Source organism: Frieseomelitta varia, unplaced genomic scaffold, assembly GCF_011392965.1.
Source record: "Frieseomelitta varia isolate USP_RPSP 00005682 unplaced genomic scaffold, Fvar_1.2 scaffold_977, whole genome shotgun sequence".
NCBI lineage: Eukaryota > Metazoa > Arthropoda > Insecta > Hymenoptera > Apidae > Frieseomelitta > Frieseomelitta varia.
The window spans coordinates 33255-48982 of NW_025110786.1; the positions used below are offsets into that span (position 1 = coordinate 33255).

The 15728-nt window shown below is 35.4% G+C and overlaps 3 protein-coding genes and 1 long non-coding RNA gene across 7 annotated transcripts; 2 read left to right on the plus strand and 2 right to left on the minus strand.

Annotated features, from left to right (window-relative positions):
• Positions 1-300: 300 nt before the first annotated feature.
• LOC122538272 (angio-associated migratory cell protein) lies at positions 301-2323 on the plus strand. 2 transcript variants are annotated; one of them, XM_043672213.1, is made up of 8 exons: positions 301-464; positions 543-776; positions 850-1106; positions 1179-1323; positions 1386-1585; positions 1644-1835; positions 1911-2092; positions 2177-2323. In XM_043672213.1, exons 2-8 carry the CDS (start codon positions 584-586, stop codon positions 2247-2249), a joined length of 1242 nt encoding a protein of 413 aa, XP_043528148.1. In that variant the 5' UTR covers positions 301-464; positions 543-583; the 3' UTR covers positions 2250-2323. The 2 variants fall into 2 exon arrangements, with proteins under 2 accessions (XP_043528148.1, XP_043528149.1); XM_043672214.1 differs by having other exon boundaries at positions 569-776.
• LOC122538274 (UPF0598 protein CG30010) lies at positions 2094-3373 on the minus strand. The gene is made up of 4 exons (XM_043672217.1): positions 3122-3373; positions 2984-3032; positions 2693-2913; positions 2094-2621 (listed from the first exon to the last, which is right to left on the minus strand). Exons 1-4 carry the CDS (start codon positions 3284-3286, stop codon positions 2382-2384), a joined length of 675 nt encoding a protein of 224 aa, XP_043528152.1. The 5' UTR covers positions 3287-3373; the 3' UTR covers positions 2094-2381.
• Positions 3371-13000, plus strand: LOC122538271 (katanin p80 WD40 repeat-containing subunit B1). Of its 3 annotated transcripts, none has more exons than XM_043672209.1 (15): positions 3371-3892; positions 4174-4304; positions 4438-4782; positions 4858-5048; positions 5129-5279; positions 5353-5519; positions 5586-5707; positions 5896-5949; positions 6092-6635; positions 6720-7020; positions 7133-7312; positions 7383-7459; positions 7544-7618; positions 11491-11610; positions 11913-13000. In XM_043672209.1, exons 1-15 carry the CDS (start codon positions 3859-3861, stop codon positions 12043-12045), a joined length of 2625 nt encoding a protein of 874 aa, XP_043528144.1. In that variant the 5' UTR covers positions 3371-3858; the 3' UTR covers positions 12046-13000. The 3 variants fall into 3 exon arrangements, with proteins under 3 accessions (XP_043528144.1, XP_043528147.1, XP_043528145.1); XM_043672212.1 differs by having other exon boundaries at positions 6786-7020; XM_043672210.1 differs by lacking the exon at positions 5896-5949.
• LOC122538276 lies at positions 5387-6095 on the minus strand. The gene is made up of 3 exons (XR_006308821.1): positions 5884-6095; positions 5601-5814; positions 5387-5500 (listed from the first exon to the last, which is right to left on the minus strand). It is a non-coding gene; the product is annotated as an uncharacterized LOC122538276 (long non-coding RNA).
• Positions 13001-15728: the final 2728 nt, after the last annotated feature.

Here is a 15728-nt window from a genome sequence, read left to right on the forward strand (position 1 = left end):
GAGGACGGAGAATTTGATACAGTTATTTGTCGCCTCGTTATCATTAATAATAAAATATGTATAACATACATGTTTAATCAATACTCAAGAAACTGTAATTATTTAATACAAATATATGGTCTTAATTGTAAATTGTATAGTTTCAAGTTTAAAAGTTAAAATGTTTGAATAAAATCTGTTTGTTTGAAGAAAATCTACTTTTCTTCAGATGGTAATCTTTTATTACTTTTTTTTGAGAAGATGTCGCCACTGTCATAAGACTATAATCATAAATATTGCCAATAACACTTGAGAAAAATTCCCTATGATTTCTGTAACATCTAATCTCCAAATCAGCTGGTGCTTCCAAACTCCGATTGTTGTTGACGAGCATTTGAATTTCTATTTTTTCAAATGACAGACTAGAAATTGTGATTTTATTACTTAGACCAGTTGAAAGATTTTAACTAGACGCACACTTTTTCGTGAGATAATATCATTATTACTAAAATTTTATATACGTTAAGTGATTTCTAGTTAAATATATTTGTATCTTTTTAAAGCGTGACCTGTTGCACGCTTTATTAAGTTTTTAAGGTAAATCATGCACGAAGATACTCCGCCGTCTTCTCCAGACATGTCTAATCAAGTAGATGATGAGGATATGATATACATAGGAGATGTAGAAGAAGTTGTAGATGCATATAATGCAGGAGATGTTGAAGAGAACGATGTGATGGAGGAAGATCCTTCAGAAGACGGAGATGCAATTTGTGTTTTCAGTGGCCACAAACGAGGTAAAGAACATTTCAATTGTTATGATTATATTTATGTATTGTTAACTTAATTATGAATTAATGTAAATTTTAGGTTCTGTCTTTTGTGGTTCATTAAGTAAAAATGGAAAATTAGCTACCACAGGTGGAGAAGAAGATAAAGCTTACATTTGGGATACATCATCAGGAGAAATCATTTTGGACTGTATAGGTCATAAAGATAGTATTATCTTTTCAGCATTTAATCATGATGAATCATATTTGGCTACTGGGGATATGAGTGGAATGATACAAGTTTGGAAATTAGTTGATAAAACTAAGATTTGGGATTACAACATGGGAGATGCCACTGTTAGTTAATTTTTCATAATTGAATACTATCATGGATGTCAATGAATTAAAATATTATTTACATTGTTGCAGTGGATGATGTGGCATACAGCTGCTAATGTTTTATTAGCAGGATCTGTCGATGGAGAAATATACATGTGGAAAATACCTGATGGAGATTGTAAAGTGTTTCAGGGATATGGTTGCCGGGCAGAGACTGGTGCAATATTTCCAGATGGTATTTGCATTTCTTATCTTGTAATTGAAAAAAATATAACTTGACTGGATGTGATATTTTAGGCAAGCGCATAGCAGTGGGTTATGAAGATGGAGTTATTAGAGTATTAGATTTAAAAACAAGTACTGTGTTGTCATCCATATCTTCTGCAGTAGGTCATTCTTCTTCTATAACCACTATTGATTGTCATTGGGATAACAATCTAGTGCTTTCTGCAGCTGTAGATGGTAAAGCTATAATCAGTACCTCAAATACAGGGAAGGTAATATAAAAATAAAAATTTCTTCGAATAAATCGTATTAATGATTTAAAAATTTTAGATAGTTTCCATTCTGCAAAATCTTAATCATGGCGAGTATAATAATGTGAATATTGATCAAGAAGGAAATAATGAAGGAAATTGTTATAACAATTGGGTAGAAACAGCAGCTTTTTGTAAGGATCCTGCATTTCAAATTGCTGCAACTGGTACAATTAATGGAGAAATTTTCATTTGGGATATCTCAAAACAGGTATTGTAACTTTAGCATTTTAGATTAGTCACTTTTAATCATTATTGTTATCGTTTTACTTTTATTATTATTTAGGTGCTTAGGCAAAAGATAGAGCAAGAAAATGGTATATCTAAACTTTTATGGAAAGGGAACACGAGTATATTGTTTTCAGCGGGATTAGATGGTATTCTGAGATGTTTTGATGGAAAAAGTGGTCAATGTCTACGGTCATTTATTGGACACACAGCAGATATTCTCGACTTATATATATCTGAGTAAGTTGAAGAAAATACAGATATTCGTCTGTTCTTTAATAGAAATTTTTTTAATAAAAATATACAAACGATAACAATTTTTAGAAATGGAGAGAAAGCACTAACTACATCTGATGATTCCACAGCTAGAATCTTTGATATTTCATCTTTACCTTAACAAAACTTATTAGATAGAGGATAATTACAAATCTTTGTTATTTATCATTGAAAATATATGTACATTTTATGAAAGTTGTTTATATATTGTGCTTTGTTTCCTTTTTGAATTAAGAATAAAGTTTATTTATTTTTATCTGACAGCTTGTAGTTCTTCATTCTTATACCATTTATGATCTAAAGTATATTTTTTATCTTCCCAAATGATATGAGTTGGACCATATTCTTCTCCTTTCTCAAAACTAAATAATGGACTAAGTTCAATAGCAATTTTTGATCTCACCAGACCAATTCCTCCTGCTTTTTCTGGAGCAGGATGATATACTCTGCCTGACTGAACATCCATATATATTTTGTCTGGTTGAAATGGTACCTACAATGAATTTATTATTAAATGCCAGACTAAATGTGTAAGTATTTAATTAGTAGTAAGATTAACTGTACCATTAATAATTCTTCTGCATAAGCATAACCAAACCAATTTTCAGTTTTACTTGTTTTACTATCTTCCTTTTTAAAAATTTTCGTGAAAACTATTGGCAAATCATCGCATCTGACAAAATTTCTCTCTGGACCGCAAAGAGAGACATAAGGAAAATCTCCCACATATCTACCAGTGTCATTCTTTTTCAAGCGTTTGAAAAAAAAGGCCAAAAACTTTTTATCTAAAATGACATGGCTTCCATGATAAATGAATTGGAATATGTAATAAATTATCCCATTGTTTATGCACACCTTTAAAGCATGATGTGAAGTTTTTCATACGTGCATCATCCAGGAACAACTGCAGCACATAAAATAGAGCAAATGTATTAGTCATTTCTAAAGTTTTATACGTTTGAACATAAATCTAATTATAAAAGCGAATTGTACCATGCCTTGGTGGTCGATATAATAAAAATATTCGCGAACTCTAGATTCCGGAGATTGTCCTTGCACATATTTCACGCAATACCTTTTGGGTATCCGAGAGTAAAGTGAATTAATTTCAATCGCGAGCGCGCGCGAGTGATTAAATGCAAACAATCTGTTCATCATATACGTCGTAGTAAAATTAATTCGACGATTATAACCTCACTTATAAATGTTTACAATAGACCACAAATTCTCGTTACGTCACGTGCAACTTACGTAATTCCCAATAATGTTTTATCGCACTTCTTTTTTTGTTTTGTTTCGATGATCAATCCGCCCGCCTGTTCTAACACATGTTAAGGTTAGAATTCAATTGACCGGAGAACTGGTGACATCTGGTGCGATCAATTGGAACGTAATCTCGATAGAAACAGAACTTCGATATTTTTCAACGTCACGTTAGTTCGCGCTACCCACGGGCAGGCAGATTCAAGAAATGAGATACGACGAAGAGGTGGAACGAACGGTTTGTGAAAACGGTCAGAAGTTTCAAGGAAAGAATTGCCCTCAGGACCAGAACGCGGCGAGATGCTGCCGCCCCGTTGAACGATCGTTCCTGCACTGAATAATAACACTAAGTAAAAATGTTACGTACAAATTCCAGCAAAAAAAAATTCTGCATCCGCAAGCTGAAATCTCAAATTGTTGTCGTTGCCAAATAAGTCGTGCACAACGCAATTCTGTGGTCCCAGAATATGGCTTCGTCCACGAAGAGGTCATGGAAACTCCGTAAGTGATCGTCTCGTTCGTAATTCTTTACTTATTGCATGTCGGTTCGGTGTGCGTCCAACGGATTCTGTCCTGGCGCTCTTTCTTCCTTGGGATAAGTAAACAACTCGTGTTTACAAATCTTTCGATTTAATCCAATAATTAATTGTTTGCTGCGTCTCCCTGTTATGGTCATAACCTTCTTTTTAAATCGAAAATATACTGTCTGTATGATGTCATTGGTAGCTGACATTTTGTTCAGGTCACTTTGAAAGAATAATAATCCGTTTCTCTTTGTACAGAGGATTTTGTTGCCCACTCGGCCAATGTCAATTGCCTGGCACTAGGTCACAAGTCTGGACGCGTTTTGGTCACTGGTGGTGATGACAAGAAAGTAAATCTATGGGCAGTTGGAAAGCAGAATTGTATTATGGTACAGTTTCATCTTTTACTTGCAGTTGTTTGATTCAAAAAGAATATTTCAACTGGAAAATTAGTTAAATTGTATTTTACGTCGATAGTATTTCTATCTGATATTTGTGTCATTTTTATTTGTTGGTTCACAGAGCCTGAGTGGTCATACCACTTCAATAGAATGTGTTAGATTTGGACAAACGGAAGATTTAGTATGTGCTGGTTCACAAACAGGAGCATTAAAAATCTGGGACTTAGAACATGCTAAATTAGCCCGTACATTAACTGGACACAAAGCAGGTATACGTTGTATGGACTTTCATCCTTATGGGGAATTATTAGCATCAGGAAGTTTAGACACTGCTATAAAACTTTGGGACATCAGAAGAAAAGGTTGTATCTTCACTTATAAGGGACACAATAGGATGGTGAACAGTTTAAAATTTAGTCCTGATGGTCAGTGGATTGCTAGTGCAGGCGAGGAAGGGATGGTTAAGGTAAATGTTATATAAATCTTATTTTGATGCAGTGCCAACTAATATAATTAATCAATGTTTTCTTTTTTGAATTAGTTATGGGATTTAAGAGCTGGTAGACAGTTGAAGGAGTTTTCTGAACACAGAGGCCCAGCAACAACAGTGGAATTTCATCCTCATGAATTCTTACTAGCCAGTGGAAGTGCAGATAGAACAGTTCATTTTTGGGACTTGGAATCTTTTCAACTTGTATCTTCCACTGACCAAACTCATTCTTCTGCAATCAGGTGGATATTCATAAATTGTACAAGATATTTATGGCCATTAAAGATTTCCAGTCATTTATAAATATTTATTCTTTGAGTAGATGTCTTTACTTCAGTCAAGGTGGAGAATGCCTTTTTGCTGGTTGCCATGATGTATTAAAAGTCTATGGCTGGGAACCAGGTAGAACATTAGATTCTATTCCAACTGGCTGGGGGAAGGTACAAGATATAGCTATCGCTCAGAATCAGCTGGTAAGTTGATTTAAGTGGTTTATTGTATACGTAATGTTTTATAAATTAAGATTTTTATTTATTGTTTATTTAGATCGGTGCAAGCTTTCACACTGCAAATATTGTCTTGTATGTGTGTGACTTAAAGAAAATCGCTCCATTAGGAGGAGTCTCAACGACATCCGGTTCTCCATTTAGTCACGGGAATTCGTTACGGAAAAGTTTTTCTAGGGAAAGGCCACCTGGATTAAAGAAGCATACGTAAGTTTTGCAAAAAAGTAGTTTTCATATATTTTTATAGACTTCTATTAAATGTTTTGCTTATAGATTAGATGTACGAACCATAGAAGAAGCAGACAAGTCTGGAACTGACCCTGAAGATGAAGCAACGTATGCAGATATTCCCAATGTCACTGAATATCGCGATATTTTTCAACCTAACAGGTCATGTAAGTAAAACATTATTACTTATTCTTTATTGCAAGATCTGTGTCTCATAACACATTCAAGTTCTATTTTTGTTCTAACTCTTAATTACTCGCCTATCATCACAAATCTGAAAATACAAATGCATCCTGAATATGAATGTTGTGCTGTATGGTTTGTGAATGAGCATGCTACGCACGATATGTTTCAGTGTCTCGCACTCCACCTCCAGAACCTGAGGCTTTCCCGGAGCCTCAAGATGTGGGTGAGTTCTGTATCAAAATAAAAACTTTCCGCTTATTTCTGTCTTTTATACCAATACTGGATGAATGTCAATGTACAAATATCTGTGTGTATCGCGTGAAACGTTCAACTTCACGTTCATCCTTCCACGTTTCTTTTTACAGATCCTACGCAACCGCAGATACTGCAAAATCTTTCTACCTCAATGTCAAACTTAAACACGGTGGATACAGAAGAAGTTCCACCTATCTCGTCGCCGTCATCTCCACCTCCACCCGCACCAACGTTGTCGTTAATAAAGCCTGTACCAGTTCGTGTTCAACCGATGAAATCGTCACCGCCAGTTCAAAGAAATACAATTACGAGTACTAGCCAAATAAAAGCGAATCTTCAAGCTAATAACGGCTTTGGCAGAACATCGAAAACTCTCGCGTCTATACCACCTCTAAGACAAAACATTACACCTCTTCCTGGGAAAAAAGGCAGTTCTATTAGTGATATAGGAACACTTCCACAACCTTTGGGCCCGCAAAGATCAAATTCTACGCTGACACCACGTGTAGCACCAATGGCTGCTGTTCTTCCAGTAATGGACGATGGAAAATTAAAGAATAGAGCACCTAGCCCGGATTCTCCTAAACATTATTTGAAAAGACAAAGTAGCTGTAGAGACGGAGAACAGGGTTACGAAAGCGATTATCCGGTACAGTAAGTATAGACACTTGTAGCGTAGATTATTAACATGTTATGCAACAGTGATAATTATCGGAAACGCGTTTAACATTCTTGCAGAATTAATAGTATAAGGCACAGCCCCTCCGATCCTGCGTTAAACAGGCCAAATTCTGCGCAATCTAGATCCACTTCGCTGAACAGAAACTTTGCTACCTCAACGTCGCTGTCCGCGCGCAACGCTTCCACAACCATGACATTCGTCACAAAGAAATCAAACAAAGCTCAAGTGTCCCCGAATCCTAAGTTAGAGATTCGCGCGTCTCAGATAAGGCCGAACGTCGAAAATACGGATAAAGGAGCATTTGTTCCCATAAGTGCCGATAAACCGTACGGTTTGGACGTAGAAACTTTTCTACCAGTGAGTTTTTTTTTTTTATTATCGAATCCATAAACATACGACGTAGGTTTGCAAAATGATCTTGTAAAATTGTATCCTTTCTTTTTTGTTTTTTTGTTTTTTTTTCTGGTAGAATCATTATGCGAGTTCAGCCGGTTTGGATTACTCTCAAATGGGAGTTCTCAACGAGATGTCGGAAGCTGAAGTACTCAATAGCATGATGCGCGGTCATGAATCGATGATGGCGGTACTTACAAGTCGCCATCGTTCCTTACAAATTATTTATTCTCTATGGCACAATAAAGATCTTAAGGTAATTTGTTCAGCTTTTTGCTATCAAACGGTAAATGAGACAAGATTGTAAAGATGGATTAAATTTTCAGGCTGCGGTGGATTCTGCTGTGGCAATGAACGATCTTTCAATTATTGTCGATCTATTGGGAATACTTACATTAAAACCGTAAGTGCGTGATTTTATGAATTGAAGGAAATTATCAGTTCTCAGTCTTTATAATCTTTGCAATTTTTTTTTTTTTTTTCACAGAACCATGTGGAACTTGGATTTATGTAACTCTCTGCTCGGTCCGATTGGTGATTTACTACAAAGTAAATATGAAATGTGAGTAAAGACCTTTCTTTGACGCGTTTTTATCTCTTTCCTTCTCTACATTTTTAACATAAAGTTTTATTTAAATCTTTTTCTCTTGTCACTAACACTTCGCATTAAAAGTTTGTGACACATGCCTGTTCACGCGTGTCCTCTAACGTTACTTCAATTTCCATCGTGAAACGTAACACGCTCGGTGAATTAGAGAAAATCGAGACTCACCCTTGTATATAGGGTGAGTTCTCGAATGGCGGATGGGCAAACAGGGTATTTCAAGTAGGGTGGCGCGCACTTCACGTGGCCTGTATGGGAATGGCTAATTCGACGAACGGGGAAACACGAAGCGAGAAGGCTGACGAGTAACGGAGGGTTCGTGAAAATTAGCCGAGACAATAGAAGACAGTGGCAGATGCAAATTCGAGCTTCGGATCCTCGGCTGTCGGCGAGTATTATTGTTCAATCTTGAAACTCGAAGGGCCAGGCATATGTTGACGCACTCCATGGACAGTTACGGACAGTAAATCCTTTTCTTTCTTGGCCTGACAACCGATCATAAATATTAACGATGGCGTAGGATGTTGAATGTGGCTGTGACGCATTCTTGAAAAACATACTTTCGATGGTAGTCTCGATGCTTATTTAAAGCATACAAAAAAAAAAAAAAAAGAAATATAATCATTTGATAATAATTCGATAATTGTAAATTCTTAGCTGACAATAGTTTTAGATAAGAGGCGGAAGAATGCAATAGCTCGTGCGATCGATGCTTGAAACAATGCAATTAAACTGACGTTCAGTAACAAACTGTTGCCTATTGCGCTGTCATGACGAGAAACGAGCATTTCCTTTCACGTGTGCATTGGTTATCCATTTCTTCCTGCCCCATTCTTCCTCTAATTACGCACACAATGCGCATTATAAATCGTACACGCCTATTAACATCGAACGGATCGCACGCCGCATATATCTCTATACTTGCTTCGCCTTGAACGTCGTTTAAAAGAAAAGGAAAGTACGAATTTCGTTGAGCAATCTGCGATGGAACTGCATCTGAATTGCCTTAAAATCGATTTTGCCAATTCGATCGGTGTAAATTCTTTTAGTGAAATAAATTTAGATATGTACAGATAAGCTCTCTGGCGTTAATCGAACGAATGAGATGCCAATATCAATTCTACAATCCAGCGATCTAATAATAGCATATCCGTTTAGAATGCGAGTTTACCAGTCTGGAAAATTGCCGTTCTATTCGTTAGTTATTACGACCGTCGTCGTCTCCGCACTTTTCCTCCTTGCTTGTCATCGCTATTATTAGAACAAAACGAGAAAAAAAGGAAAATGACGATCGCACAATTTGTTAAGAATTACGATTGTCTGTTATTCTTATTCATTTACTATATTGTCGACTATTCTGTATCTTTGGTCAGACATCTATGTCCTTTTAATCTTTTCTTAGTCTCTCTTCTAAATCTTAATTGGGATTTTACGCTTAGAAAAAAATTGGTAATCGCAAATTGTCATTTAATTTTAAATTTCAAAAGTGTATTGGTTACGTCATTTGATTACAAAAATATTCCAAAACTTAACTAACGTCTTGCATACTATTATCCATATTAAATTGTACACATAAGGATTAATTATCTTATCAGTTTTAATTTCAAATCGGATGTAAACATTTACCGAGCATGAATGAGCATTGAAAGAAAATGTTACACGCAGGTACAAGTTTCTCGTTTCTTTGGTTTATTTGTTGACCGTTTATAGTCATTGATCACGTCCGTTCAGAAACCTGTAGCCGATACCATAAAAGTAAATTCAAACTAATTTCTTGGTCGCTCGGCAGCTGCCATTCACAATTACTCGGCGTAACAAGTCAAGTCCGTTTCTTCGTCCCCGTTTTTCTCTGTCTGTTCTGCATTTTAATGCATCTGTTTCGCTATACGATCAATGCGAAGCGAAAACAAGTTATCGTCAAATTATCACACGCTTTCGTTGATCGTGAAATTTACGAGAAAGTTATAATTGTAAAGCAGTTGTAACGAAGATCCTACGATCGATAGAATTGTATTGCGAAACAAGACGATTAAGATCAATCTTATTTCGTAATCTTTTTGCTACGAATTAGTCATTTAATCTCTGGTAAATACAGATAATTAGCGCGTTAGTTCACATCTCTGTTAAGCAGGAAATTTTTCCTTTTAAAGATAATAATTATTTAAATTAATTATAAAAATTTAAAGATAATTTAATTATAAAAATTTAAAGATTAAATATAAAAATTTAAAGATAATTTAATTATAAAAATTTAAAGATTAAATATAAAAATTTAAAGATAATTTAATTATAAAAATTTAAAGATTAAATATAAAAATTTAAAGATAATTTAATTATAAAAATTTAAAGATTAAATATAAAAATTTAAAGATAATTTAATTATAAAAATTTAAAGATTAAATATAAAAATTTAAAGATAATTTAATTATAAAAATTTAAAGATTAATTATAAAAATTTAAAGATAATTCATACATTCTAGGATTTAGAGGACAGGTGAGACGTTTATCTAAATATCTCAGATTTCTTTAGACTTATTTTTTTTTTTAAATTAGATTCAGCCTAAATTTCAAAGAAGCGTGAAAAACATTTTTACAAAGGTTTTCATGGTTTCCATAAGCAGGTTTCAGTTGCAAATGAAAGCCCTAAACTTTGAGTGCCATTCGTTACGAGTTTTGTACTGATTACAGTACTTTCGAGTCATGGTTCGACAGCTACCGAAAGGGTGAATCGAGCCAGGAAATTGCCAGCTAAATATACACATCTCGACGTCGTAATGCAGCTCGGTTTGCATGTAACTATTCGCCATTTTCACGGCTCGTTCGTTACGGGCTTTCGTCCTGGTCAAAAGTGGGTAGGTTCGTGAGAAAAAAAAAAAAAAAAAAAAAAGGAACGCGCCGATGAATATTTGATATCCGATGTCGCGTGCCGCATGACGGAGGGTTGTTCCACGGTCGAATCGTTTTCCGATTCGTCGATACTTCCCCTCCTTCGAAATCTTTCATGGATAAAGAGGACATTTAAAAAGAATTGCGTGTCAAAAAATGAAAACTTGTGGAATTGCTAAATTGAAATTGCAGAGAATTGACGATACGAGATAATTCCTCTCTGTTTTTTTTTTTTATGAAGATGAAAATCCAACAAAATTATTAAAGTTTGAGAAAACTAAGAAGTCTTTACTTAAGAAATGTGCTGTCAGAAGCTTTTAAAGAAGATTCTTAAAAAAAGGTGCTAATAATTTCAATGGTAAATTGAGAAACATTTCACGCGAAGAATATACGTTTTCCCGTGGGTAATCGTGATACAGAATGTTTATGGGAGACGGTAAGACGAACGTTGAACGTTATGTGGGACATTTATGAGGCGGTCCCGTGCGATTCGTCTCGCTGATTCGAACGGGAGCTCGCGTGAACCCTTTATCGCCGGTCGAAAGCGAGCGTATCGAATCGCGGGGCCAAGCCTTTCGTGCCTTTCGTTATTTATTGGCATCGTTATGGGCTAATAACACGTTTTGGAACAAACTAGCCGTGACAAGCATCAGAGGTGGTGTCAGAACCGAGGCTTTCTCGTCCTTTTCTTCTTTCGTGAATCCGACGTACCTTCTGAAAAACGCGATTTCAGGATATTGTGCAACGAGTGATCGGATGATTTATAGAATTTTTCTTCATTTTCGGTGATTGTGATTTTGCATTCCATTTTTTTTTTACTCGAGAGATCATTAATAGTTGATTTTTAATTATTAAAAGACACAACAATATGTTGGTTTTATTATATATTATTATTGTATTATTATATATTTATTACATAACTATTATTATTGTTATTGTTTCAGGTATATAACGGTGGGATGTTCGGCATTGAGATTGATCCTGCGAAACTTTGCATCGGTAATCAAGTCGAACGTGGAAGCTCCTCTCCACACGATCGGCGTGGACGTGTCGCGAGAAGAACGGTCAGTATACATTTTTCTCAAAAGATATGATTAAAAAGAAAAGGTACACCTCGACATCGAACTCTATATTTCACACAGATACGAATTATTCGCGAGTCACTTGTCTTATGTTCATTCATTTCTCAAGTCGATCAACTGAAAATTTATATTGAGAAAAGAAATTGTCAAACCACAAAGATGAATCTTTGAGAATGAGTTTATCTGTATGTGAAATTTTCCTCTTATAATGATTGACGTCAAGACAGAGTCCCCACCGTCAGACTACTACGTAATTAAAATGATAATTCCTTTCGCACACACAGATACCACAAGTGCCTCTCCTGTTACGAGAAGTTCACGACGATCAGAGGTATTTTACTGAAGAAACAAACGACGCCAGGTAAATTAGGTGCCTTGTTCCGCGAGATGGTCGTGTTGCTACGAAGTCTCGAGTGACCACGGCTGAGGCACTTGGTGAACTCGACCGCCAGGCTCTTCGTTACCTGACAAAAAGTCGAGAAAGCTCGAGGAACGAGAAGCAGGTGGACGTCGGCCACTATGGAGAGTCACCAGCCCGCTTTCGAGCTGCTCTGTTCAGGGAAACTTGGCGGATCGGTTCGTCGAGGATCGCTTCTTCCTTCTCTCCTCGGCTTCTTTTGAGTCCTGACTTCCGATTGGCGGCACGTTCCAGAGGGAAAACCAAACGAGCACCAGGGAATAATCGCGAAATTGACGACACACGATGCTAAAATGAAAATGCTGTGTAACAGAAGAAAAAAGAGAGATGATCTTCTTTTCTTTTCTTTTTCTTTTTTAAGTATACGATCCGAAATAACCCACAGAAGGAGAAACTAAGAGTCGAGTGAATGTAATGCTGATTGATTGTTGCCGATGGATTCGATGCACGTTGTCAAGATTGTACATGACGTTTGCCACCCCCGTGTGTGTAAGAATAATAAGCCAGCTTTGTTTTAGAGAGAAAACGGGTGATTCTCGGATAGAGAAGTTTCAACGAGAAAAATTTCATCCATCGTGAATCGCATGTGAAATTTAAAAGGACTGTACACTTGAAATGTAAAGACGTTGAACTAACGATTATATGTAAAATATTATGTTGTATAAAATGTGGTATGGTATAGGATGTAGGAAGGCAGAGAATGATTTTAGATGTGAATAGTTGGGAATAAGGAATACAATTGTTTTTTGTTTAATACTAGAATCACCAGACTGATAGATTATGGATTTATTCTTCATGCGGTTATTAATCCTTTTACTGCCAACTCGCAGTGCATGGCGTGTGCGAAAACTGCTGGGGCCAATTTGATATGTACGCTTTTATGAATTTTATGAAAAAAATTTGAACGTTTAAACAAACGGGGCCGCTGGCAGTATCAGGGTTAAAAATGCTTCTTGTAAAATTAATGTTCGCTTTTGTTGAAACAGATTTAATTATAATCAGACATGTATAACATATTTATATATATATTACATAATATATATATATATATTACATTACATATATATAATATAAATTACAGGTCAGTGGTTCTAGGATAAAAGCTTTGTTTTTTCGAAAAAATTCAGTCTAAACTTTACAGAATACGCATGCACTAATAAACAGTGCCATGATAAGCACTATTTGATAACACTTATCAAATCAAAGAGGTGTTTTGATTTTTATTATTAACTATCCTAAAATCTATATTATTCCTTTTTCAGTCTGTATAATCAGATAAAAGATTAGTGCTTGTTGTAACATTTACGGTTGTTATACGAAACAATCGTAATTGTTTGATTAAAAGTAGATAAAACAGATGACTTGATAGACTTGAAGCTGGAAAATTTCTTGAAAACGAAGGTTTGAACAGAAACATTTTATTCTTTGTTTTCGATCATTCTCTGTCTCTTTGTACTACGTTCTGTATGATATATTGCGCTATATATAAAAGCACGCGCTGCTCTGTAATAAATGGCAAGTAAAAATCAAATGACACCGGGATGATGAAATTTTTCTCGTTGCAATTTCTACGTTCGTGAGGGAAACGCGATCTCGCGGTATTATTGACGGCCTTCTTGCCAGTCCCGTGTTAATTTACACAAACGAGTAACTCCGATGGAGTACATAAAATATACACAGACACGCGTAAAAAGAGAGAGGAAAAAAGAAAAAAAAGAAAGAACGAAAATGCTTAACAAGTGAGTTAATTAACAAGTATAAAATAGATAATTAGTAACACGTTTTTCTAGAGGTAACGGAAAGAGATGAGATAACAAATTGTATTTTTGCAAGAGCCATTTGCGTCCGTTCAATAATAAAAAAAAAAAAAAAAAAAAAAAAAAAAGAAAAAAAAAAAAAGAAGAAAAAGGAGAAAATGAATGTACTCTGATTGTAGGTATATGTATTGAAACCCCTGATATATCGCACGAATATACGAACGATAGAAAAGAGAAAATTATGTCGAGGCTCCTCGCGAGTGAAAGAAGCACAGAGAGTGAAAAAACTTTAAAACAGCTTCTCTGAAGCTTCGAGCATCGATGGTGATACGAAAACCGAGTGAATAATTATACGAATTAAGGATAATTATACGGAAAAGAGACGAGAATATTTCAGTTTATTTTCCTTTTTTATTACATACTCTTCTATTTGTTACAGTCTTTTGCTTCTCGACGTGTTGTTCCCAGAATTTTACAAATTGTCTGAAAGCGAGCACAGATCGAAACAGATAGAAAAATCTCGTGAAAGAATAGCGAAGAAATCGGAACAATTCAAGAAACAAGAAGATCTTGTTGAACAAACGAAGCCAAAGGATCTTTTTGAATCTTCCTCTGTACAAAGTGTGGGACGAATCGATCGTTTCACGTTCACAGTTCGATTCTCGTCTCTTTTTTTTTCACTCGTCCCAGTTTAACTTGTCCCCTTTCTCCGTCTTACTATTTCGTCCGTTCGCCAGCGAGTTTATCTCGAGTTTCGAAATTACGCCGTATTACGAGAGATTTCATAGCAGAAATACAACGGTCCAAGATGACTCGGTATCGAAGTGAAATGAAATATGTACTTTCGATCGAGCAACACTTCTGGACAATTCATATTATCAAGTAGCAATATGTTTTATAAACGACGTTTAAATCGAGATTGCGAGACGTGAAATCGCTTGTACCTAAACAGCTTTTACAAACTGCGTACAATGATATTTTTTTGTCGTAGAAATCGGTCGTTGAATATGAAGAGGGAGAATAATGTTCTTTTCAGGAGAGATTTTTGGATTTCATTTCTTTTTTTTTTTTTTTCTCTTTCTTTTTTCTTTTCTTGCGTGCCGTAGAAGCACCGACATCGTGTTCCAGTGATAATTTTGGGATCAGAGTGTAACAAAAAGAACAAGAATAAAAAAGACTACGTAGCGTTATTTTTAAAAACGATTTAAACGAGAAGAAAGATATTTTATCCGAGAAGAGACGAGCACGTTTGCGTTTCATTTAAGAGTCCCTTTTCGTAGGTGTGTCCAAGAAAGAGAAAGATAATGTCGAGAGAGGTGATTGTTTTGATCGTTCTCTGTATTTTTCGACTGTTTGATATCAGTATTTTTAATCGACGAGAGACTTTCGAACGACTAGAAACTGGATGATACCGATCGCCCAGTTACTGCTGCGTTATTCAAAGTCATTTCAACGTTACGAGAAAGTTGGTAGAAGCCATTTCGGATGCGTATCGTGTACAGTAATTTCTATTTTCACGTACGAATTCTACAAATAATCTGTTTTTTATACCACATGATCAAGTAAATTTACCCTTTACCGCTGAAAATCATCGATATTTTATGTGATCCTGTTGCATATCAGTCTTTTTTGGCAGTTTTAGAGTAGTTTTTGAAAGACGTTTTTGATTGAATTGTGAAAGAATGTAACTGGAGGATAATTCTATATATTAAGGAGAGATGAAGCAGTGTGATTTTTTTTTTTTTTTTAATTGTTGTTCGTCCTTCTTCGATCCCACAGAATTCTCAGATGGAACAGAGATGGCAAAGGAACGATTCGGAGCGCTCAAAAGTCGATCTTCGATACGTATTTTAACGTATTTTAACGATACGTATTTTTTAATTAAGCAACAGAATAAGAGAGGAAGAATAAAAAAAAGAAAAAAA